Source organism: Rhinolophus hipposideros (assembly GCF_964194185.1).
Source record: "Rhinolophus hipposideros genome assembly, chromosome: 6".
NCBI classification, from domain to species: Eukaryota; Metazoa; Chordata; class Mammalia; order Chiroptera; family Rhinolophidae; genus Rhinolophus; species Rhinolophus hipposideros.
In genome coordinates, this window is record NC_138052.1 from 45,788,991 (window position 1) to 45,813,464 (window position 24,474).

General features: G+C 37.8%; 1 protein-coding gene across 2 annotated transcripts in view; it reads left to right on the forward strand.

Annotated features, from left to right (window-relative positions):
- Positions 1 to 24,474, forward strand: part of CERS6 (ceramide synthase 6) — a 280,962-nt gene that overhangs the window by 81,796 nt on the left and 174,692 nt on the right. For both annotated transcript variants that reach the window (XM_081052700.1, XM_081052699.1), the window contains exon 3: positions 7,434 to 7,564. In XM_081052700.1, the coding sequence (XP_080908826.1) occupies positions 7,434 to 7,564 (131 nt within the window). The remainder of the gene's footprint in view (positions 1 to 7,433; positions 7,565 to 24,474) is intronic.

A 24,474-nucleotide genomic window follows, 5' to 3' on the forward strand; every position in this document is an offset into this window, starting at 1 on the left:
GGCCATCTTCCTACAGCCTCACTTTTCTAACCAAATCAATAATCTTGAGCCATTCTTTGAGGGACGAATACGTATATCAGCTATGAAAACAGGTGTTATGATCCAGGCACGTCATATCATAATCCACTTTTAGTATGTTATGCTGTATTTTAAAATGTACAGGTAAACTTCCTATAATTTGTTCTGCCTCATTTTCCTCTTATGCCCCATTCTTTCCTTTTTACTTCCCTTTCCCCTCCCAGTATTGATTATGGTTATTAAAATTAACCTAGTATTTCTGGTATTAAAGTGTCTCTGTAAATCAGCACTATCCATTTCTTTCCGTGAAAATATTTAAAAAGGAAAAAAAAAACACACCTGTGGAGTATAATTAAAAACACAACACTAGAAAACATATACACATACACAAAAGAAGGAAAATCTCACAAACTTTATGTTTGACAAACTAGGAGGTACATATCTCTAGATTTGAAAAAAAATATATAAAAGCTAACAAAAAAATATTTGGTGTTGGACAGAAGCCATATAGCAGCAAGTAAAAAGCATGAATGTGGTTGGAGGGCCCATTGGGGGTAGAGTTCAGGAAAGCAAGCAAAAAAGATAGCTCCTGAAGCTAAGACAAAAGCTCGGTCCACTTTTTGCAACACTAGGTACAGGAACTGGTGAGCAAGGCTCGCAGATGTCCTGGACTCAGTTTAATTTAGAGACATGGCAGAAGTACAGAGAAAAGCACATGGATAGCATTTTTTCAGGAGTCAGTCTGCCTTGGTGGCAGCTAAACTGCAAGGCCCTCTCACTGCTCCCCGTACTACCAAGAGCTAGTCAAGAAAATCCAACTCACTCATGGAGTAATAAAGAGGGAACCCACACATCATCAAAGACAAGAGAAAGAATGTGTAGTAACGCTTACTAACAAAAATCATCACTAGAAAAATGAGGCCACAGGGCAAATGAAAACTGTGACCAAACATTTTACCATAAATACAAACAATGAGCAATAGTTCTGAAGGAAGACCACAAAAATGAAATACAATACGTAAGAAAAAAAGTAGTTGGTCAACAGGAAGAGATACAGTGTGAGCTGGTATGTTCAGGAAAAAAAGTACTGAAGCTATCACAGAAATGAAGACAAAATTAGAAAGAACACAGGAAATGCTAGACATTGCAGAAAACTCAACAAAGAACATGGGAGATAGAGATAATAAAACTGAATTAAATGAAACAAAAAAGAGCTAAAAATAGGTAGATAGACCAAGCAGATATAGCATCTGCGTAATTGAAATCCCTTAAAGAAAAGCCAAGTACAATTAATCTTGAACGATATAACTCAAGAAAAATTTCCTAAAACAAATGGAAATTTATCTTAATGTTAATGAAAATGTAATAGTAAAAATTGATCCAAGAAGGTTATCACCAAGACTTACATTATTCAAATTGCTAGACTTGAAAAATAAAAGAATAAGTCTTTGAATAGCCAAGCACAAAAATCAAAGCACTTATTTAAGGAAAAATATCAGCATGACTTTAATCTTCTCAGTAGCAACATTTGAAAGAACAGCATTTTCAATATTTTCAAGGAAAATGTGAACTAAGAATTTTATATTTAGGCAAATTGTTTTTTGCTGCATAAAGGCTACAGACAAACAGATTTGAACATGCAAAAACTTGGGGGACTTGTTCCCATGAGTCCTTTTTGAAGAAATTATTGTAATCATTAATTTCAATTGATCAAGGGATTACTGGGAATGTTAGCAAGTTTTGAATATATTTAAAGTGTAGAACTTAGTTGAACTAAGAAAGAAATGTGAGGATAAGGATGACAGAATAGAATGTAAACACTATATACTTATAAACACTATATACTATCTAATTTTCACAATGTGGAAATTATACAACTAATAGTCATTGAGAGGGGAAGGAGAAAGAAGAGGAGAGGCAGAATAGATTCACTAATTGCATAATCTCTAGTAGCTGGGAGTTAAATAATATCAGCTTAAGCAGCCAAATCAAGTAAAAGAAGTACAAGCATATTTAACAACACTAGAGTAAACTCTAAGAGAGATAAAATTATTGACTAATGTTGGGTGGGGGAGTAAGAGGAAATATACTAGTTTTAAATATTGCTCATATGAAATTATTATTAACTGAAAACAGTAGGAGAGTATTGTGATCACATGGATAACCACTAGAACAAAAATCACCCACAAAAAGGACGAAAATAAGACAAACCGTATTTGGTTTATTAAAATGTTTTCAACTATCAAAACAGAAAGCATGCCATAATTGAGGGAACTATGAACAAACTGATACATTATATCAATACAGGTAAATGTGTTTGACTCATCTAATAAAAAATAATTCAGGTTTGTGTCACAGAGCTACCTTAAAAGACCTAACTTAAGATAAAGTAATTACAAATATAGAAAATGAGAGTACAATAAAGGTATATACAGGTATATATAGGCAGACATAAATAATAGAAACTAATGTTTCTATTTTGTATAAAAGTAGAATTAAGGCCAAAAAGGATGAAATGAAATGAACAGTGGGCTTCTTATTGCCATAGGATACAATTCACAGTGAAGATAAAATAGTTATGAATACATATACATTGATTATCAGTGTATCCATATGCTCATCAAAAAGAATGAAAGAAAAAACAATTTAATAGTAAGAGATTTTAATTTACCCCTGGGTCATGACAGGTCAAGTGAATAAAATATAAAATAAGATATAGAAATTCTGCGAAATATAATTAATGAGGAAGAGCTAAGGGGTATGTTTAGAACCCTCTATTCTTAATATAGACTGTACTTTTAAGTGCCTGCCTGTTAAGTAATTACAAAAATTGATCTTTTATTATATGCAAAGCTATAACAAATTTCAAAAATAGGCGCAGTTTAATAATATTAGGCATCAGAAAACAGCCTCTTGCTTTCTCAATCAACTCTTGGATAAAAATAAAATTTTGGAGTATTAAAAAACCAGTGGTGATGAAAACACTACTCATATGTACTGTGCGAAAGCAGTGCTCAGATGAAAGCTCATGTATATATAAAAAAATAGTTAACCACTTATTAAACACTAGAAGAACAACAAAATAAATGACAGGAAGCAGAAGGAAGAAATTGATAAGTACAGAAATTGAGTTAGTGAAACTATAGAATTGAAAATTAATTCAAAAGTACCTTATTTATGTAATTATTTTTTACAGAAAGTCAGCCAACCCAGTCAAGAAAAGAAACAAATATAAATTTACAACATAACAATCATCAACATAACAGTCAACAATCACTGCAATAGAGGAGAATGAAAAGGATATATTTCTATTTACATGGCAAATAAAATATAAAAACTTGGATAAAATGGATATCATTCTAGGAAAATACTATTTACCAACTATAATTTGCTTGTTATATATATACCAAGAGTGCCAAAAAATATATACACATGACTTATATTCATCCTTTCTTTTATTATTACAATTGTATATATTATTACAATTTTAATACAGTTTTTTCCTTTCTTAAAATGTGTATACTTTTTTTTGGCACCCTTTGTGTGTGTGTGTGTGAGTGTGTGTGCTTTCATACAGATATTCTAACACACTCTTAAAGAGCAGATACTTCTAGTGCTATTTTAAACTATACCAAAGCATGGAAAACTAAGAAAGTCACCCAAATTCTCTTTTTGTGTAGCAATAAAACATTAATATCAAAGATTTCACCCCAAAATAATACTATAGACTTATTGTACTTAACAATGATGAAAAATCGCCCCCCCCCCAAATTAGCAAAAAAAACTTAGCAGCACACTAAAAGAATTATTCACCATCACCAAATAGGATTTATTCTAGAAATGTAAGGCCATCCTTGTATTCAATATTTTAAAAATCTGTATAATTCATCATATTAATTGATCTAAGAAGAAAAGGTGCATGATTGTTTCCATGGATACTGAAATCTAACATCATTTTAATTAAAACAGAATCATCTAGGGAGAAGTTTCCTCCCCATGATAATTACATTTGTATATCATCCCTAAATCTGGCCTCTTGCTTAATGAGAAACAAAGGGGTATTCCCACTCTAGCCTGCAACACATAGGGATGTTTATCACCGCTGTTCTGCATTGTGCTGTTTTACACTGAATTAGCAAATAGATAAGGAAAAGAAAATAAAGGCATAAAAATTAGAAAGGAGAAGGTAGAGTTATCACTATGCGAAGATTTATTCATTCACTTAAGAAGTATTGAATTCCTATTATATTCTAGGTACTGATTGTTTATAGAGCTTGCATTCCAGGAATATGCTATTATATGACTGTGTACTTAGAAAATAAAAGGAATCAAGTGAGAAACTACCACAAACAATATGAAATGTTAGCACAAAATTAGTAACCATAGATATATGTATATATAAACACATATATATGTATATATGCAAACAGTAAGCAGTTAGAAGATATAAGAAACTTGCTTATTTATATAGAAAGAAAAAGATAATATCCCTAGGAATAAGTGTAATAAGGATGTGCAAGTTCTGTGAGGAAAATTTCAAACAATGTTGAAGGATGCAAAAGACAAATTGAGTAAAGATGTCAATTTATTCAACGTTAATTTAAGAACTTGGCATAATCTCATTAAAATAGTAACAGATTTTCTTGTTCAGTCATTTGTTTATTTTGAAACTAGACAAGTTAAGTCTAAGATTCATATAGAAAAATAAATAAGGATTTCTGAGTAACCTAACTGGTACAGCGTAAATGGAAAAATAGATTCAGTTTCTTATGAGAAAAAGATGAATGATGGTATTGAGCTAGTTGAGTAGCCATTTGGAAAGAAATAGTTAGATTCATATCTCCCACTATATACCAGGGTATATTCCAAATGCACTAAAGATTGAATGTAAAAATCAAAACTGTGAATGTATTAGAATTGAAACTGTAAATGTGGGAGAATTTTCTTAAATATTTGGAATAGAAAGGCTTTTCTAATTATGACCCCAGATTCAGAAACTATAACAGAAAAGACTAATAAATTCAAATGTTTTTTAAAAACATGCAATTAAAACCACAAGCAAAAAAACATCATAAGCTAATTTTAAACACAAATGACACATTGGTGCAAAATTTTTAACCTTTGGTACAGACAATTTTAATCACCTTAATAAATGAAGAAATTCTACAAATCAGTAAAGAAAATACCTAAAATCAGCAATAATGGGCAATAGATAGGAAAAGATTGTTCATAAAAAGGAAATACAGATGGTTTTTAAAACACATGAAAAGATGCTTCTTTCATAAAAAGAGGAAATCAAATTGAAAATGTGCTGACATGCTACTTTCTATATATCAGACTGGAAAAATAATTGAGAAGTCTGATAACATACTCTGTTGATAAGACTTTGGGAAATGGGCAATCTTGTTTGTATAAATTGGAAAAATCATTAGTGAGGGTAATTTTTCATTATCTCCATAAATTGTAAATGCTTAGACATTTTGATCTCCAACTTTCACTATCAGGAATTTATCCCTGTTTAAAAAATGGTGTGTATAAAATGACCTATGCCAAGGTTATTTATTGCAGCATTGTTTACAGTAGTAGAAGTTTGGAAACTACCTAAATGTCTATTAATAGGGGAGTGGATAAGTAAATTATGCCATATCCTTACAGTTCTACAAAAGGAGGGTGTTCTTTATATCTTGATACGAAAATGTTCCAAGGTACATTGTAAAGTGAAAAACCCAGAGCCCAGAATGATGGATGCAGTATGAAACATTTATGTGACTAGGGGGAATATAAGAATATATGTATTTAAATTTACTTATATTTGTATAAAATAACTCTGGAAAGAACCTGACTTGATAACTGACTTGATTACCCGGTGGGAAAGGGGAGAATAAAAACTAAGAGAGTAGGAACAAAGTAGGAAGGTGAAACTTTTAATTTGTGAACCATGTGAATGTTTTACCTTTAGAAAATAAATTGAAATGAAAATTGAATTCCCCTAGGAAAATGATATAGTCAAGGTATATTGTGGGTTGTGAATTTTCTCTCCCATGTTTTTAATTAAGAGAGACATGACGAAATGAGAGCCTAGATGGTGTCATGACTACTAAAAAACCCTCAAAGTACACACACCTTACTAAAAGTTGGCAAACAACTTTTACAGGCACAAGCTCAGCACATTTATTAATCTCAGCCACAACACTAAGGCCATTGGCTATGTTTCCTGTGTGTTTGACACCTTGAATTGATTGAGATGCTTTTAAAGAGGTGTCATGTGAATATGTCACCCTTCTAATTTGAAAGCTGAACACTGGTCAGCCTGCCTTCCCCACCTCATTTTTTGTTATTTCCTCTGAGCATTAATATCTCCTTAATATTAAAACAATGGTAGAATAAATAAAGACTAGAACTAACTTAGCTTAGTTTTATTGTGTGGCAGGTCACCCTCACATAATTGTTGGGAAGAAGCTCTATGAGATACTGAAGAGAGGGGAAGGGCAGGATAAGGGAGAACTAACATTTACTGAGTTTTACCTATGTTTTTACATTTGGTCCTCACCACCATTCCATTTAGGTGTATACATAAAACCGCTTTTTTTAACAGGGGAGGAAACCGAGGTTCAGAGAGGTTGTTGCAGAGAGGAATTGAACCTTTTGTCTATAGTCCCCTAATGTTACAGAAATGAGTGAGAAACAACAACTCTTGTCACATGGCAAGCGTAATGAGTGTCTCTTTTCAATTCACCAAGGTTGTGTCTTCATGTAATACATAGTCATTATAGAAGGTTTGGTGGGGTGTCTGGTCAAAAGGAATGGCCAAGAAAAGGAATAAATGAAATGTGTGAAGAACAGAGGAGAGGGGAGAGAGAAAAGGAAGACACAGAAAACATGTTTAGTAATGGAATTGGTATCTTAGGCTAAGGTGAGGTATTTGGGGATTACTTGGAGCTTTTTGTTATCCCAATATGTGATAATTGGATATAACTTAACATTTTTGGTTTTTTTCCCCCTGAGAAAGTGAAATATTTAAATGATGCCTCTGTGCAAATTCACCTAAGGTGGCCTTTGACCTCTCTGTTGCAGACTTTGTTGATGAGCTTTGTTTTGAAACTCCTATCCTCAAAGAGTAATGGAACTGACTCAGCCAGTTGGCTGTTCCATTGAATCTTTGTTGCTGATAAGAAGTGCAAGCATTAGGGCAAGATTCATATTTTTCAGTGTTGTTTCACAATAAATAACTTTTCTTGTCCTAAGTGGCTATTTATGTGCATGTTGCTAATGGAAGGCCTAGTTCCTCAGGGGTAACTGTGCAAATCTCAGTAGCAGATAGTAAATATAGAAAAAATAATAATGTCTAATATAGACAAGGGCAGATGTATTTATGGTGAAGATGAAAATGATTTTCCTGGTACCTTGTTTCATAGCATCCTGATGAAAAGAGATTGGAAGGTCTTTCCAAGCAGCTAGACTGGGATGTTCGCAGTATTCAACGCTGGTTTCGACAAAGACGCAACCAGGAGAAGCCAAGCACGCTGACGAGGTTTTGTGAAAGCATGTAAGTTGCTGTTTTTCTTTTTGAAAGAAAAATCAGTGTAAGTACTCACACCATCCCTGAGATGAAAAATAAAGACTTGGCGCAGGCTCCAGCAGCCCCTAAAAAGCATGCCATCTGGTGGAAAAAATAGTCCATAAAAAACTGGTTGAGTAGTAGATTGTGATTTCCACATTGGATACAGTAAATGAAGTTTGCTTCCACATGGAGTTCCTACAAAGTAGGCAGATTACAAGGCCTACCGTGGTATTCTCAGTCACCTTTGAAATATAGCACTAAAGTTATTACGTTTATAGTTTGAATTTTAATAGACCAGGTTTTGTCACAATAAAAGCTGACATACTAGGATATATTATCAAAAGGTCATGATGGTGTCCTGTGTTCCTGGAGGTTTAAGAAAGGGCTGTATTCCTGGGTGAGTTTAATGAAGCGTTGCTTGAAGGTGGAAGATGGAATGAAAGTCTCTTTCATTTCTGAAATGTGAACTTTACGGTGTATAAATTATACATCAATAAAGCTATTAAAAATAATAAAAGACCCACAGAGAACTCTTTCAGCACAGTGATATTTTGAAGTAGCGATACTCAATACATTTATCTATAGGAAAGTTAGAGAAAGAAATACTGAAGCATTGAACACATCCCCCACAAGGGGAATATTGCTCTATTTGGTTTTCATCCTCTGGGATATGACTGTGCCTTTCTCTAACAGTTCTCGTCTTTGGGAGCTTTTTCCTGGTCGTTTAACAATAGCGCTGTCAGTGTAGCTCCCTCCATTGCAGGCTTTTTATTTGTGGTTCAAGTTACATTTTCAGGTTTAGCTTTCAATTATACCAAAGAAGTATCTTAGCAGTTGTAATCTACAAGTTAGAGGAAACCTAATCTTATGGAAGAAATGCGTGCGAGGCAGAATAATATCGTAAACCCTAGGGCTAGATAAATATGAGGAGTATAAACAGGGTCTTCAGGAGGTCAGAATATTTATAAAACATTGAAAAACGACCTAGTCGATATAATTTGCAAAGCCCTTCTTATAACTGAAGTTAGTAGCTGTTTAGGGAAGAGGGATTTATGCATCTGGGATTCTGTTCAGAAGCTGGAGTTGCTTTCTAGCCTGGCCCTTCCAATTACGCAAAAGTCCTGTGCTCCATTGTTGAGCTGTGGATCTGAGTGGGATGAAGTTGGTTCTCAGTACGTGTCCGCATACTAAAACTCACATGCTGTCTTTTCCTCCAACTAACTTCCTTGGTAACTCAGTACTAGCCCTTTCTATACTGTACTGAGTCTACACTAGCATGCATAGGAATCAGTCACCTGGATCTTGCTAAAATACAGATTCTGATTCAGTAGGTCTGGGATGGCAGCCGAGAATGTATTTTTAACAAGTTCCCAGGCGATGCCACTGGTCCGTGGACCGCCCTTTGAATAGCAAAGCTCAGCACTACACCAGTGTCTGTGTCTTCTCGAATGCGACTGGTCTTTATCTGCATACTACACTCACCAGGATGATTGTAGTTATAATTAGTTAAAAATATATCTAAATGATTGCTAGAGGCAGTGGAAAGACACAAAGGGGGGTGAGAGGAAGCTTAAAGCATTGATTATGGTCTCTTCCCTTAAGAAGCTTATTATAAGAGTGAGGGAGATAAAATGTAATATCTGAGTATATGTGGGTCAATGACAGGTATTAAAAAATAACCAGAACACAGTAAATAGAAACTAATTTACACCTCAAAAAAACAAAAACCAGATATGAGAGCTAAATGATTGGTATGCACGGTCAGTAATTAAAGATTCAAAGATAAAGATCAACTATGGGTTAGAGCACACACAGGGGTTGCTCGGACTAGAACTGAGTCAATACCAGTGGCCTTTGACCTCTCTGCTGCAGAAGACTGTTGATAAACTTTGTTTTGAAACTCTCTTCTTCCTTGGCTTCTGGGTTTCCACTCGATCCTCCTGCCTTTCCGACTGCTTTTGTTTACATCGTGTGTTCTGTATTTTCCCTATGGTCTTCAATGGGTCACTTCTCCAGATTCAGTTTTTACCTTCTGTCCATCATTCCGCCTTCCATCCTCTGTGCTGAAGTTTTTGCCTCTCACCAACATCTTTCAAAGCCATGTGTCCAGTGGAGATGTTTCTTCTGAGACATTGTTTTGCTCTCTCCAACTGGAAACTGATTTGCTTCCACTCCTGACCTTGCTTTCTCTCCTACTGTTTGTATGCTCTATTCTGTTCCAGGCTGGACATTCAACCCAGTCAGCCACTGAGATCCATCAGTTCTTTGTAAGGCCACTGCTATGGCCCTGATTCTAATTGCTCTCCTATGTCTCATTATTTATCTTATTTCACAGATATTTTGTTGGCTACAAAAGAATTACATTTTTCTAAAATACTGTTATTGTTATCTCCATGGTCTGCTGCTTTGAAACCTTAATGACTTTTCTACAACTATAGGATAAATACAGAGTGTGCCCCCCCAAAAAATGTATACACATTTTAAGAAAGGAAAAAAAAACTGCATTAAAGTTTTAATACTCAATATATACCAACAGCAAAAGATGAATACAAGTCGTGTGTATACATGTTTTTTGGCACACCTGGTATTAGACCCCTTAGCCTGATAGCTAAAGACTGGCCTTCATCTGTTTGATATCAGTCACCCAAATGACTCCATCCTTCCCAAGGGCTGTCTTTTCACTGTCTGTTCTTTGTTCATTCTGCTTTGGTTTGTGCTGTGTTCCTGATGTGGAATACCGACTCTCCTCTGCTCTGCACATTTGTCCCCCATCCATTCCTCAGACCCCAGGCTCCCTTGGAAATGTGGCATGACTGGTGGGTCGAAAGTGAGCACTACTTCCACTGAATTCTTAGGGTCCTTATTGTAAGTGCTAGGAATTTAATACTGAATCACATGCTTTCTTATGTGGTCGTTTCTCTTTCCTTAGCTTGTCTACATATTTTCACCCTAATTATATCATAGGTGCTCCTGAACGGCACAAGAACCACATTTTTTTTTTCTAGCATTCTTCTCAGCCTTTACCAGAAGATGTAGACTCTGCTGAATAAATATTTGTTATTGACTGTGTGTTAAGACGGCATTGTTTTGGAAGGATTTGCTCATCTAAGTTCGCACCCTGGCCCCCAAAATGAAGAATATCTAACATACACTGACTTAGCCTAAAATTCGTCTGGGAAAATTACCGAACAATGGAAAGCTTCAAGACAATTTCAAAAGCAGAAATTCAGAGGGGAAAGAATGGGATGGCAAAGGAGTACATTTAGATAACACCATGAGGACTAAAGTAGAATTACATTGACCTGTGTATTCACACATGTATGTCATAGTTATTGGCTCATTAATTTAAAAAAAATGATCTGGACAAACTGGTCTTGACCATGGGTGCACTTCACGTGGTAAGATTTTCAAAATACACATTTCTAGGCCCTATCCCAGGATGTTCTGAATGGGTGTTGTGACCCAGGTGGGGTCTGGATGTATGAATCTTGGAAGAAGCATCTTGAGTACTTACAACACATATTCGTGTTTAAGAAGCACTAATCTGTAAAAAGAGATGACTGCTCTTCAAAAGTACTAAGAATAAAATCAGAAAGCAAGACAACAAAATTTGACACAATAGGGCCCCAAAGTAAAGATTCTGTAGTTTTTTTGGTTACATAAGTTACTATTATAGAAAATATACAGTCCCTTCAGAGGAATTGTATTTCATCTCTCAGCAGTGTCGAGTAGCACCAATATGCATGCCAAACAGTGCTTGTAACCATCTGCTGGTTTGTGTCCAATTTGGGGCACACCCGTTTAACGCACAAGTACTGAGTAAAATAAGTTGTTCAGCAAGTAATGTGTTGAAACATTGACGTGATTTTTTTTTCCCTCATGCTAATGTCAGTCATTTGCAGCTGGGTTCGTTTTGATGAATATTTCTTCCAGACGCTTTAAGTCCTTATTGGCAATTGAAATAGAGATTTTTCATGAGGGAGTGAAGCATTTATAAAAATGAGAAGTTATGTGAGACATTTTAGGAAAAAATGGTTCTGGATGGGAGCTATTTAACTGGTGATCGTGCTTTGAGGCTACTGAAGCTGTGCCTTCTTCCTTCAACAGTTTCATCAAGATAATGTAAAAACAAATATCTGCAATAAAAAAAGTAACTGCAGGTTGAAACAAGAAGGGGCAGAGATAAGTTTTCAGAATAAATGGCTTTCCTCTCATTTGTGCTCTACCTGTGCTCATCAATTTATATTATTGTGCAGTTAATAGTACACATCTGGGAGTAAATTATTATGTATGACTTTCATTTAAGCAGTCTCCAGTTGACTGAACAGATAGATCTTCCATGCGATAATCTGAAAATATAGGGCAAGGAGTAGTCACACTTCACAAATTATTAGTAATTTTTTTGGATTGAAGGTTGCTCCATATGCAGCCTTGTAAGATGAGGACCCAAAATTGTCCTTTGTTTAAGGAATTCCATTTTAGAGTTGATGGTGATTAAAACTACCTGCAAAGGCTGCCATATTTGGATACTTCTGTTTCAGTGTGGAAGCACACCAACCGAAATCTGGGAACTTTTTGAAATTATGACTTTATTTATGCAAAGAATCCCTGTAATCTTCATTTGTGATTCTGTTGAACTAAGGATAATGAAACAGTGAGAAATGAATGGCTTAACAAATTGCCTTTATGCTTCCAACTTAGTCACAGTTTCTATTTGATAGTTGTTTTACTTGGACAAATCAGCAATGCTGTCTTGTGATCTTGGTAAGAAAGGGGAGCCTAATAATTGAGTGGCAAAAGGGAACAGTTGTGTAGGAAACAAGTTGAATTTTATATCTCTTTATTTCAGATCAATCTTTGATCTGAGGAAATTGTGTGGCACATATATTCAACAAGTTTTTATAATCCAGCCACCTGCTTGCAAAAAAACCCAACTGAATATTTGCAAGCTGTTTTAGAATCTTCCATATATTCCAGTCTGGGGATGGACAAAATTTTGCCAAGGAGAAAATTCACTTTTGGTTATTTTCTCCATCAGATCATGACCTGTGAATCATTTACAAAGTTTGCTACCAAAGTTCTGTGGAAGGTTGATACAGCTTTAGAAGGGGAGAATAAGAAAGTATTATCACCTAGAAAAATGGCATCTTCATTTTTTCAGTACTGGGATTCATGATCAATAATGTGTCAATGCTGACCATGAGTCTGGGACAAAAACTAATCATAAAATTGGAAGACAGCCTTTTAGTTCTTGAATAGGATAGGGTTGAGTTGTTCTATTGCTACTGTGATGGTGGTGATTATTTTCCATTAATACAAAATAGTCCCTGGATTGATAAACAACTTTCGTCATCCAAAGTACGTAGTTGCAGGTCTACCTATTGTTCAAATTTAGTTCAGTCTTGGTTTTCAAGACTATTCTTGACTATTTTAAATGGTTTTAAATTGGTGGCTTGTATTCAGGTCAGTTTTAACTTTGGAGCAGGAGTCAGCAGACTTTTCCTGTAAGTAGCCAGAAAGCAAATATTTTAGGCCACATCAACCTTGTCACAATTACAACTCTGCTGTAGTGTAGCACAAATACAGCCACAGACAATGCAAATGTGCATGGCTGGGTTTCAATAAACTTCATTTGTGGATTCTGAAATTTGAATTCATCATTTTCATGTGTCATGAAGCATCATTCTTAAAATATTTTTCAACAATTAAAAATTTTTAAAGCTGTTCTAACTCATGGGCTGTACAAAAACAGATGGCCTGCTGGATTTGGTTGACAAGCCATAGTTTGTTAAGCACTTTAGGATTACTGTACTGTTAACAATTCCTTCAGAGTTTCAAGAAGGAAAATGTGGTCTTAAAAGCACCAGGCATGGTCATCCATTGCTCAGTGTCGCCATATAACAGAAACATTAGGACAGGTCTGTAACTAGTATGCTCATATTTAATACTCCTAGGACATGGTGCCTTGACGCTATGGAGTTTCATTTAGTTCAATCAAGCTCTCTTTGAAATTACTAGTATTCTTAAAACAGTGTTACTTTCACTACAACAGATGAAGAAACAAAAACTCATATCGTGTTTCCCCAGAAATAAGACCATCAGCTCTAATGCGTCTTTTGGAGCAAAAATTAATATAAGACCCGGTCTTATTTTACTATAATATAAGACTGGGTCTTATATAAGTCTTAAATTAATTTTTGCTCCAAAAGACGCATTAGAGCTGACGGTCCTCCTAGGTCTTATTTTCGGGAAACACAGTAGACACAGACAATAGTTTACTGGTTACCAGAGGATAAGGGGTGAGGGGTTGGTAGATGAGGGTAAAAGGGATCAAATATATGGTGATGAAAGGAGAACTGACTCTGGGTGATGAACACACAATGGGATTTATAGATGATGTATTACAGAATTTTACATTTGAAGTCTATGTAACTTTACTAATCATTGTGACCCCAATAAACTTTAATTTAAATAAAAGTAAGAGAAAAAAATTTTGAAGATTGATGAACTAGACTATAGACAGTCTACTCTGTTGCCCTGAGTAACTTTGGAGACCTTTCCGCATCTTTATACTCCAGATCTACCATCTATGGTGAGTGAACTCAAGTTTTTCAGTAACTACATCAAGCCTTTTACGTTCATTGATGGGTAGGCCTCTAATTCATGTATACTGGCTAATTAAGGAAAACACATTTATACTGAAAATATCAGAGAGGCCAGACTTCGGTCAAGCTGGCTGTGTATTCAGTGTCACTGGTTAGTTTTCTTTAAATCCTCAATTTCTCAAAACTTTGTAGATAATTTTTCTGATACTTTTATTCAACATGGAGTTCAATGGTGATGAAAAGGATAGAGTATATAAAGGAATAACTGATTTATTAAGGCCTGATTTTCTTATTTAATTCTTATCTGCCATTTTTTGAAAAAAAAACAATCCTGAAATATGTTGATATTGGACTTTCAGCCTCCAGAACTGTAAGAAATAGATTTCTGATGTTTAAGCCACCCAGTCTGTGGTATTTTGTTATAGCAGCCCTAGCAAACTAATGCACCAACACTAACTCACAAGCGAACTTCAGGTTGTTTTCAAGGTAAAGTACCATATTTATGAGTCTACATATTTGTTAACCATTTCACATGTATAAAACTGTGCTACTGTTTTTAATAGGTTCCTATCTTTTTCTTTAAACATCACTGATGAAGTTTCTGTGTGTTGTGCCCCTGACTCATTGTTCTCATAAACCCTGTGTTGTTTTGTTATGCAATTTTGCATAGTGAGGCGATTTTTAGGAATGCATATGTCATGTTGTAGCACAAGGAGGCTTCTCTCTTTGGTGTGTGTATGGCTTCCTTATCCCTGTGTCTTCACATGGTCTTTTCTCTGTGCATGGTCACCCTTGATGTCCCTTCTTCTTCTTATAATGACACCAGTCATAGTGGACTAAGACCCTACAGTTAGAACCTCATTTAACCTTAATTGCTTCCTTAAAGGCCCTACTTTCAAACAGTCACATTGGGGTTTAGGGCTTTAACATATGAACAGTGTTGGAAGGGTTACAGCTCCTAAGTTTCTGTGACGTGGTGGAAGGAGGGTGACCCAAAATCGGAGAGAAAGTTGTGACACCAGATGGTTGAGTCTCATAGTGTGAATTGTGGTAGCTTGGAGATGTTTGAGAGGTGTGCGCGCGCGTGTGTGTGTGTGTGTGTGTGTGTGTGTGTGTGTGTGTGTGTGGTGTATTTCTGTACTGCTCAGGTCAGCGTAGCACAGTTTTCTGCATTCACCTAGTGTTCCTGGCAGATGAAATCACCCATAAACAAATATGAAATTTCTGTTATGCTCACATAACGATGGAGGGCATTCATGGTTTCATGACAAACCTTACAGCAGGACTGGTGGTACAGGATAGTGGTGTAAAGGGTGAGCTCTGGAGCCAGGTCGTCTGAGTTCGAGTCTTCTATTTAATAAAAACCCGTGGGGTATTTGGGACCTGTGTTTGGCCACCCTAAGCTTCGGTTTCTTTCTCTGTCAAATGGACATATTGGTAGTTTCCCACCGACAGGAGGCCTCCCTCAGAGGATTGTCGTGAAGACTAATTGAGTTAATATATATGAAGTGTTGAGAAAGGCTTCTTGCATACAAGGGGGTCGTGAATGTCAGCTCCTGGCAACATATCACACTGTCTGTTGTTAGTCCAGTTGGTGTACAAGAGCAGCAGCACACAGCTAGTATTCTGTCAAAACCACGCAGGCAGTGTGGCCCTCCCACAGCCACGGGCACATCACCTCGCAGAGGCAGCTCTGGTGTTAGTCTTTTTGGGAGGAGATATCCAAGGAGATGCAAGGACAACAAGTTCTCAATTTAGAACAAAGCTCTTTTATTCTATGGCATCCCAAGGAGACAGAATCCATGTGAGTTCACAGGGTTGTCAGTTTGGGCTGTACTTACACACAAGAAAAAGATGCCAAAGCCATGCGAGTTCAGCGCGCCAGAGCCTCAGGCTTGCTGTTGGGTTGCGGTGTCGACAGAAGTATATGAGCAAAGGTGCCCCACTTCAGCAGGAGCGGGGCCTGCTGTGCCTCTAGAAGCCAAGGCTTTTGAAGCCCCACATGAGAAATGTCAGAACACACAGTGAATGTCTTTGAACCACAGAGATTTAAAATTTGCCCAGGTGTTTCTGAGGAAGACACAGCTAGCCTCTGCCAGGAGGGAGAGAGGAACAAAGCCTGGAGCCCAGGGGTGCTGGCTTTAGTAAAGCCGCCTCTGCTAGAGCCAGAACAGTCTGACGAACCTTAGGACGGGTCAGCGTGGCTTCTGGATAGAGTGTGCTGTGAATGTAATATGTAGTGGTTATCTCCTGTGGGCAGATGAAGGACTCAGGAAGCTATTGACCTTGAAGAAATTTGAGGATGGGAATGATAGGTACCAGGTTTATGACCCGACTCAAGCTGTGTTACCCTTAGCGAGTAATTTAATGTTGCTAGGTCCCAGGTGCCTCTTCTGTAAAGGAGAAATAAGTCCTATTTATTGGGTCATTCTGGGGGTTAAATGAGATGGTTATGTATAATGTATATCTCTCCATGCCTTTCAACTGGGTTGCAAAGTTGAATAAGCAACAATTTCTGACCTTGTGGGACTCATAGGGGCACTTGATTCACCTTGTTAGTAAAGTTATTCAATACCTCGGATATGAAGCTTCAACCTGTGATATTTAAGTGACGTGGCTCCTTTCTAGGGCCTCTTCCTTATTGCCCCAGCCATGGGGTTTTCTGGGTCTTATATCTTAATATACCATCAGGGGAACTCATTTTAAATTGTTGAGAAAGAAGCACTTTATTGCTTCCTCTTGGGGCTCCAGCCGGGTTTGCCCTCTCTCTGTCCTCCTTGCTCTTCCCTGCCTCTGTCCCTCCCTTTTCCCCCTGTTACAGGGGCAGGTGCCTTCTGCTTCCTCCTGTCTGTCCGTTCTCCCATGATTGTCTCATGGCAGCACATCCCGTCACAAGGAGCATAGACAAGGCTTAAAAGAACCCTCAGCCATTACTAATTTGACTGTGATTGTCTTAAAAGTTGGTACACAGCACATGACTCCCCATGCTGGAATATAGTACCTAGGAATACTACAAGGGGTGATTGTGTTTGCATGTCAGATGGTGGTGGTGGAGGGCCAGCACTTGGACAGAGCAGCAGGAGGCCCAGCCATCTTCTCTTTGGGAAGATTTGAGCAAAGTCCAGTGACACTTGGGAAAATGTCTTTGCAGTTTATTTGTAAGCCTCCCCAAGTCTCAATTCATAATGAGCCCTCATTAAATGCAAGTTGAGATGCTGGCGATATCTGGAGGGCTGTTGTGATATGAGAGAATTAAAGTACTTTAGGAAAATGATTTTAAATTTGGACACTATTTCTCATTTTACCTTTATGCCACCTTGTATAATAGCAGTTTCCCACCGACAGGAGGCTAGACACTGCTCTTAGGGCTCCACTATGTGGGAAGTTAATGATACCATCCTGCAGAGGGTATATTGTGAGAGAGGGGATGGTGCACCATGACACACAGGTCAAGGTTAACAGCAGAATTGGCATTGAAGGCTAATGTTCAAGTCTTGGCCATTTCACTTAATTCTGCAGTGTTCTGATAACATCTGTACTCCCTGTATTTAGTCGCAGATGTGATGAAATTGCATCTTTTCATCCTCCATGTGATTATATAACAATAAGTTTGCTTGCAGATGGACACCTAATGCTGGTAGGAGAATTAGACCCCGAGCCGTGGGGGATGGAGATGTTTACCAGGTTTATACGCTGGATATGTAATGGAGCCTTTACAGTTAATCCTTACAACCGCCCTCTGTAATGTGTTAGGTGATAACAACAGCCTTTGTTACCAATGGAAAAACCGAAGCAAAGAAAAGTGGAGTAACTGACCCAGTGCCACACAGCTAGCAAGTGACAGTTGGGATTTGTATGCAGGTTTGCCTAAATCTGGGGGCTTGTGTTGTTTCAACTGCACAAATTAGAGAAAACACAGGAACATCAGATGTTCCCACATTCAGAGCAAATCAGGAAAGGGGGTGCTTTGATGTTTTATTTGCCATCATAGTCGCCTTTCTCTTTCTTTTACGTCTGCAGTTTACGAGGGACTGCGATTCAGTCTCATTGCTTCTCCTTGGCACAGTGATTGCACTTTTAGTTCTCTACTAGTACACTTGGAAATTTATTTTCACTATTTGCCTCTCTCTCTCTGCTATCAAACTGTCTAACACATTGACTGCTTGGACTGTCTCCTTCATCTTTTCATCTCCACAGCTCAGCACAGTGCCTGGTGCATTGTAAGACCCCAATAACTGTCTACTGAATGAATGAATTATTTAGACTGGGGAATGGATTGAACCTCTAGAGACAAGAGGACTGAATTTAATTAGAAGAAGCTCAAGTTTATTGTCTTTCAAATAGCTCTATGGAAGACTGAGGTGGGGAGGGAGGAGGCAGGAAAGACTTTCTAGAGGAGGTGTCACTGCTCAATTTTAAGGATGATGACATTGACAAGGTAGAGAAAAAAATATGGGTGCTAAAGGCTGCATCAGGGAGTAGAAATCCACTGAGGAGGATGGTAGGTTTTGGAAACTCCAGTCAGCATGGGGGTGAATGGGAGAGGAAAAACCAAGAGGCAGGTATGGCTCTGGACATTGTTTCCCACCCCCTCCTACATATCTGGGGTTATCTGACCTTCTGCTCTAAAACGTCCTCGTTTGCCTACACTCACAAAAATCCCGTGTTTACTAAGTGCTTGGCTCATGTAATAATATAATTAGCTTCTATTATCAGTGCCTCATACCAATGTATGCTTAAGTTTGAATCCTTTTATTTTTTGTTGGAAAAATATTTACTCATTGAACATAAATCTCTCTTTGGTAGATATGCAATAGAGGTGATTTTGAGCAGGTACCTTGTGTGTTCTGCCTCCCAACCTTTATCTTGTTTTCTGAAGAGGATGATACAGTGCATTGCATTGGCATGATGACTTCTCCCCTTTTTTTCCCACCCCCTACACAAACATGCAAAAATTAAACATCCAAAGGAAAAAGAAAGAAAACGAAGTTAAATTATCACTTCACTATTGGCTATCCCAACTATGTTGTACTTTATAGGAAAAAAAATCAGAGTATAGAACCCATCATAACTGGTAGCATACCATTAACTCTGCACTCTACAATCAACGTCCAACATTAAAAAGAAAACAAAACGAAACAGGACCATGCAGTCAGGAAAACATGAGCGTGTGCTTTTGGAGACAAGTGAATATTTGAGATCAAGATTGTTCCAGATAATCCAGAAAAAACTCATGTGCCCACAGGACTTAATTCACTACAACTTTCCAAACAGTTACAGAGGCTGGGCTAGATGCTGGGAGGTTTAAAGGTTGAAAGGACAGAATTGCTGTTCTTTGGTGCCCAGATTTTAGGCAGGGAAAAAGACACAACAATTTAGGCACATCTGTCTGTCCTTGGGGACGGGGTTGAGTCATACATAGTATTGTAATGAGTACCAGATTTCAGAGAAACACATCTAAGAATTGGTCAATATAGAGAAGTTCTTGTGAATGCATTTTGTGATGGATTTTGGGGGACAGAATGAATATTGAAGTATAAAAAATATTGAATTTTTCTTATGGAATTTTTATCTTTCAAAGGACATTGTCTGGTGATATCCATGAAATAGCAAGTGACGATCTTGTAATGGGATTCTTCCAGACCTTCCGATAAAGAAACATATACCATTAAGCCTCACTGTGTTTGTTATTGTTTGTGATGCGGAGAGAGTCGGCAGACATGCAAATTCCTTACTTATGCTGGTCCTTATTTGGTGCTCCTTGTCGATGGAAACCAGCTTTCATCCAGAGCCATCATTGATCTTTATTTTAGGTCTCCCTTTCTTATCTATGGGTAGGAAGGTAGGGGAGGGGCTGGAGGGAGTAGGAATTGTGGAAGTGCTTTTCAGCTTCCCTCAGGTCCAACCCAGTAACCTGAAGATTGGGATACTGTTTGCAGAAAAATGGAAACCAAATAAATTCTCAATGGGTGGGGAATGTGGTCCATGACATGCTTTGTGAGATAAGGTATGAAAGGTTTAAACCTATACCTGTAGTATTAGTTGATAGGCCCATAGAGATCTCAAGAAGTAGCCTCACACAATTGCCTCCAAAGTTGTTCTTTATGTCTACTTTTCAACAAAAACTCTTGTTTTTCTTCCATTCATGGAGATTATCGTTCTCATCTACTATTTTCTCTCCCAGCATTAATTTTTTTATGGAAATGTGTCCAATTTGAATTGATTTCAATTGTTATTGATTCTAATTTTGAAATAGGGCTTGAACCTGTATGCCTCGTTTCAATTTAATTGATTCAAAATAAAATATTGTTTTATCTTGAATTATGACATGCTCACATGAATCTTGTCTAAACCTCTGGTGTTCTAAAGTCCAAAAGCTTCTCTTGCTTCATGACTTTAAGTGTTCTCATTTCTCTTTCTTCCCAAGACTACGTGGTTCAGTAAACATTTTTTGAGCATTTACTACATACTGGGTTCAATATTAGATGCTAGATGGAAGGATAGGACCTCTTCCCTGGAAGGATAAATGGCACTGTCTTTTTACCCCACCCTCTGAACCTTCATTTCCTAGTCTGTATAACAGGGTTCACCTTAAAAACCTGACAGACTTGTTATAACAATTACATATAATAATTCCTATGAAGCACCTAGGCTACGTCTAACTCAAGAAAAGTAATTACTTTTCATCAATTTGAATTTCTGTGTGTCAGAGACTGGCAAATGAATTGAATTCCCCTACCTATTCAAATAATATCATTCCCCATTTGTTAAATACCTTGGGGGAATATATTACCACCATGCATTTTATCTAGGTTTTATTTCCATTAAATCCCCAAACTCCTGAAGATGTAATTACGTGGTGGGTCTAATGTGATGGCTTTTGTTGGAGGGACTAAAACTCATAATTTAAATTTTATCTTCCTTTCTTTAGTGAAAAGCTTCTTGGAGATCAGAGAGAACATGATTTTCTGGCTTTTTGACTTTTAAAGTGGCATGTTATTTGGTACCACAAGCCTTTACCTTTCCAGAACAGCAGGACAAGACCCTCGTGGTAGAACTAGGAGTTTTCTATCTTAAGCGAAGAGGTCATGGCACACAGGCCCAGTGGCCCTGGCTTCTAGGGTACCCTAGGGTACCTGTCTGTCTCTGCCATCTTGCTCAGACTCAGTTTCTCGAAATTCAACATGGGTTAAAAGAGTAGGTCAGATTTAAAATAGGGCCATAGAGTTGTTATGAACATATAAGGCATTCATGCTTTGCAAACACTTTAATAAATGTTAGCTGTTATCTTATTAATGATCCAGAGTAGTAGCCCTATAATTATCACTGAAGCAAAGCAGGACCTCCTCTATGTGGACTCACTTCTTGAACAAATTTTACCTTGTCCATGAATTTCATGAGGATTTATAAGAATACATTCTCTTTGGCTTGATCTACTAGGTGGAGCCGACCCCCTGACCTTTGCTGATCCAGTCACCCCCACCCCACCTCCACCCCAGCCTAGGATGCCCTTCCCCCTCCTTTTCCATTTGATAAATATCTGATCATCTATCAAGACTCAGTTCCCCTTCATTTAGCAGTCTGGGCATTTACTGAGTGGCACATTTATGTCAGGCACTGTGCTTAGGTTCTAGTCGCGAGCAGACTGGAAACAGACCATTACAACCTGTGTGGCCGCATGTGTTCCCAGAAGGAGGCATCATCTTCCCTTCTCTTTTTCCCAAGCAGAACTGGCAATTTCCACTTTTGTGTACTCTTTATAATAACAATAGTAATTCATTGTGCTTATTTTTCTTGTTATCATCTAGCCTATAAACTCCTTTAAGGAAGAGTCCGTTTTACCCCTCTTTGAATACCCAGCACCCGTGACTGTGCCTGCACATGGAATGTGCTCACATGTTTTTAGAAGGAGTGAATGCATATTTTAGGGCTAATGACCTTATACAGGTTGTTTGCCATGTCTTTGTTTCATGTATTGCCCAAATATATTTTGAATGCCGGCTGTATGCCAGGCAGTCTGTAAGTGCTTGGGACATAGCTTATGTCTCACTGGGAAGGAGACAATAGACAAATAAGTAAAATATATAGGATGTCAGTTGGCACGAAGTACTATGGAGGAAAATTAAGCTGAAAGAAAGATCAGGAGTGTGCGTGGGTATGAGCATTTGGGGGTTGTTGGGAAGTCATTCCTGAGGAGGCCTGAAGGAGATGAGGAAACCTCATTCAGCAGAGGAGGGGCAATTGCAAATACCCTGTGGAGGGGTATACCTGGCCTGTGAGAGGGCAGGGGTGTTTGGAGCTGAGGGGGAGTGAGAAGGAGAGGAGTAGAGGAAAGGTAAGAGGTTGTGCAGAGCCCTGTATACCCCTGGAAAGACTTTGGTATTTTACTCCGAGATGGGAACCCATTGGAGAGTTTTGAACCGAGAAGCCATGTGGTCTCATTAAAGTTCTAACAGGTTCAGGACCGCTGATGTGTTCAGAATGGGCTGTGGGGGTGGTAAGAGCAGGCACAGGAGACCAGATAGAAGGCTACTGGGATAATTCTGTGGTGGTAGTAACGGAAGTAATGTGAAGAGCTCAGGTTTAAGATTTAACATTTTTTTTTAATTAAAAAAATGTCAAACATATAAAAAAGGAGCACAGTGGTTTAGTGAACACCCATGTATTCATGATCATTTTGACATATTTGCTTTACTATACCTTTTTTTGCTGAACCATTTCAAAGTAAATTATAGATATGAGAATTTTTGCTTCAGCATGAATCTCCGGAATATAAAGTTGTTTTCCTATGTAAACAGAATACCATTATCATACCAAATTAAACATAGTTCATATTCAGATTTCCCCAGTTTTCCTTCCAGAGATAGCTTTTATATCTATCTTTCCAGATAGAGTCCAGTCAAAATTCATTCATTATATTTGGTGGTTATGTCTATTAAATCTTTCTCTTTCATTTTAACTTATTTTAAAATAATTTTAAACTTACAAAAAATGTTTCAAGAATAATATAAAGAAATTCTCTAAATTTCACCCAGATTTACCAGTTGTTAATATTATGCCACACTTGCTTTAATATTCTTTCTGCATAAGTTTCAAAGCAGAATTTATTTTGAAGATGAACAGAATTTCCTGAGGGATTGGTTGTGTTGTGTGAAAGTGAAGATTCTGGGATGACACTCAGGTTTTTGGCAGAGCAGTTAGAAGGAAGGTGTTGCTATTTACCAGTCTGAGGAAGGTGAGGGAGGAGCTTGTCTGGGAATAAGCTTATGGTCTTAAGTCTGATCATGTTAAGTCTGAGATATGTGTTAGATGTCCATGTTGCAGGAGCAACATGTAGGCATCTGGATATATGAATAGGGAGTTCAGAACAAGTCTGCAGATATAAATGCAGCGATTGTCAGGGAACAGATGGTATTTAAAGCCCTGAGACTGTGAGATCAGGATAAGTAGAGAAAACCTCTGAGGATTGAGTCTTGAGGTGTGTTCATGTCAGAGATGGCAGAGCTGAGAAGGAACTAATAAAGGAGATGGTGCAGGAGGGATGAATGACTAGGAGGAAGCCGAGAGAAGAAGGTCTTAATGGTCCACTGTATCAAACACTACTGGTGGGGGCTGTAAGTGGAGGACTGAGAAGTGACCATTGGATTTGGTCATTGGTGTCACAAAAGTCATTGGTGTCTTTGACAAGAGCAGTTTGGATGGAGTGATGGGGGGGAAACCTCAACCTAAGAAACTCAAGGGAAAATGGGAGGAGAGAAATTGGAATATGGGGAACTCTCAAGAAGTTTGTTGTAAAGGGTGGTTCGGAGAGTGAGGGTGATACTTGGAGATGGAATATGAGATTAAAGATTTATTTTTTTTAGAAGAGAAAAAGTATGGCATGTTTATTTATATGCTGATGAGAGTGATCCAGCAGAGAAGGAGAAATTGATGATGTGAAAGGGGGGAGAAATGCCAAGAACTGTATCCTTGCCTAGTCATGGGGAGCTGGGATGCGGTTCACACGTACCCATTGCCTTACATAGCTGCACGGGCACTTCATTCATGGCAACAGGAGGGAAGCCAGCATATCTGGGCAAGGATATAGGCAGGTAGAGTCATATTGAGAGCTCATGGCAAGTCACAAGATTGCTTCCGTCATCTCTGTGAGATGGGCAGCAGGGTCATCAGTGGAGAATTAAGGAGGAAAGGAGAAATACCAGAGTTTTGAGGAAAGAGGAGGAAGTGTGAAATAATTGTCTGGACGTGTATTTATTCATTTCTCTGGATGGAGCATGTTTATCTCTGTGT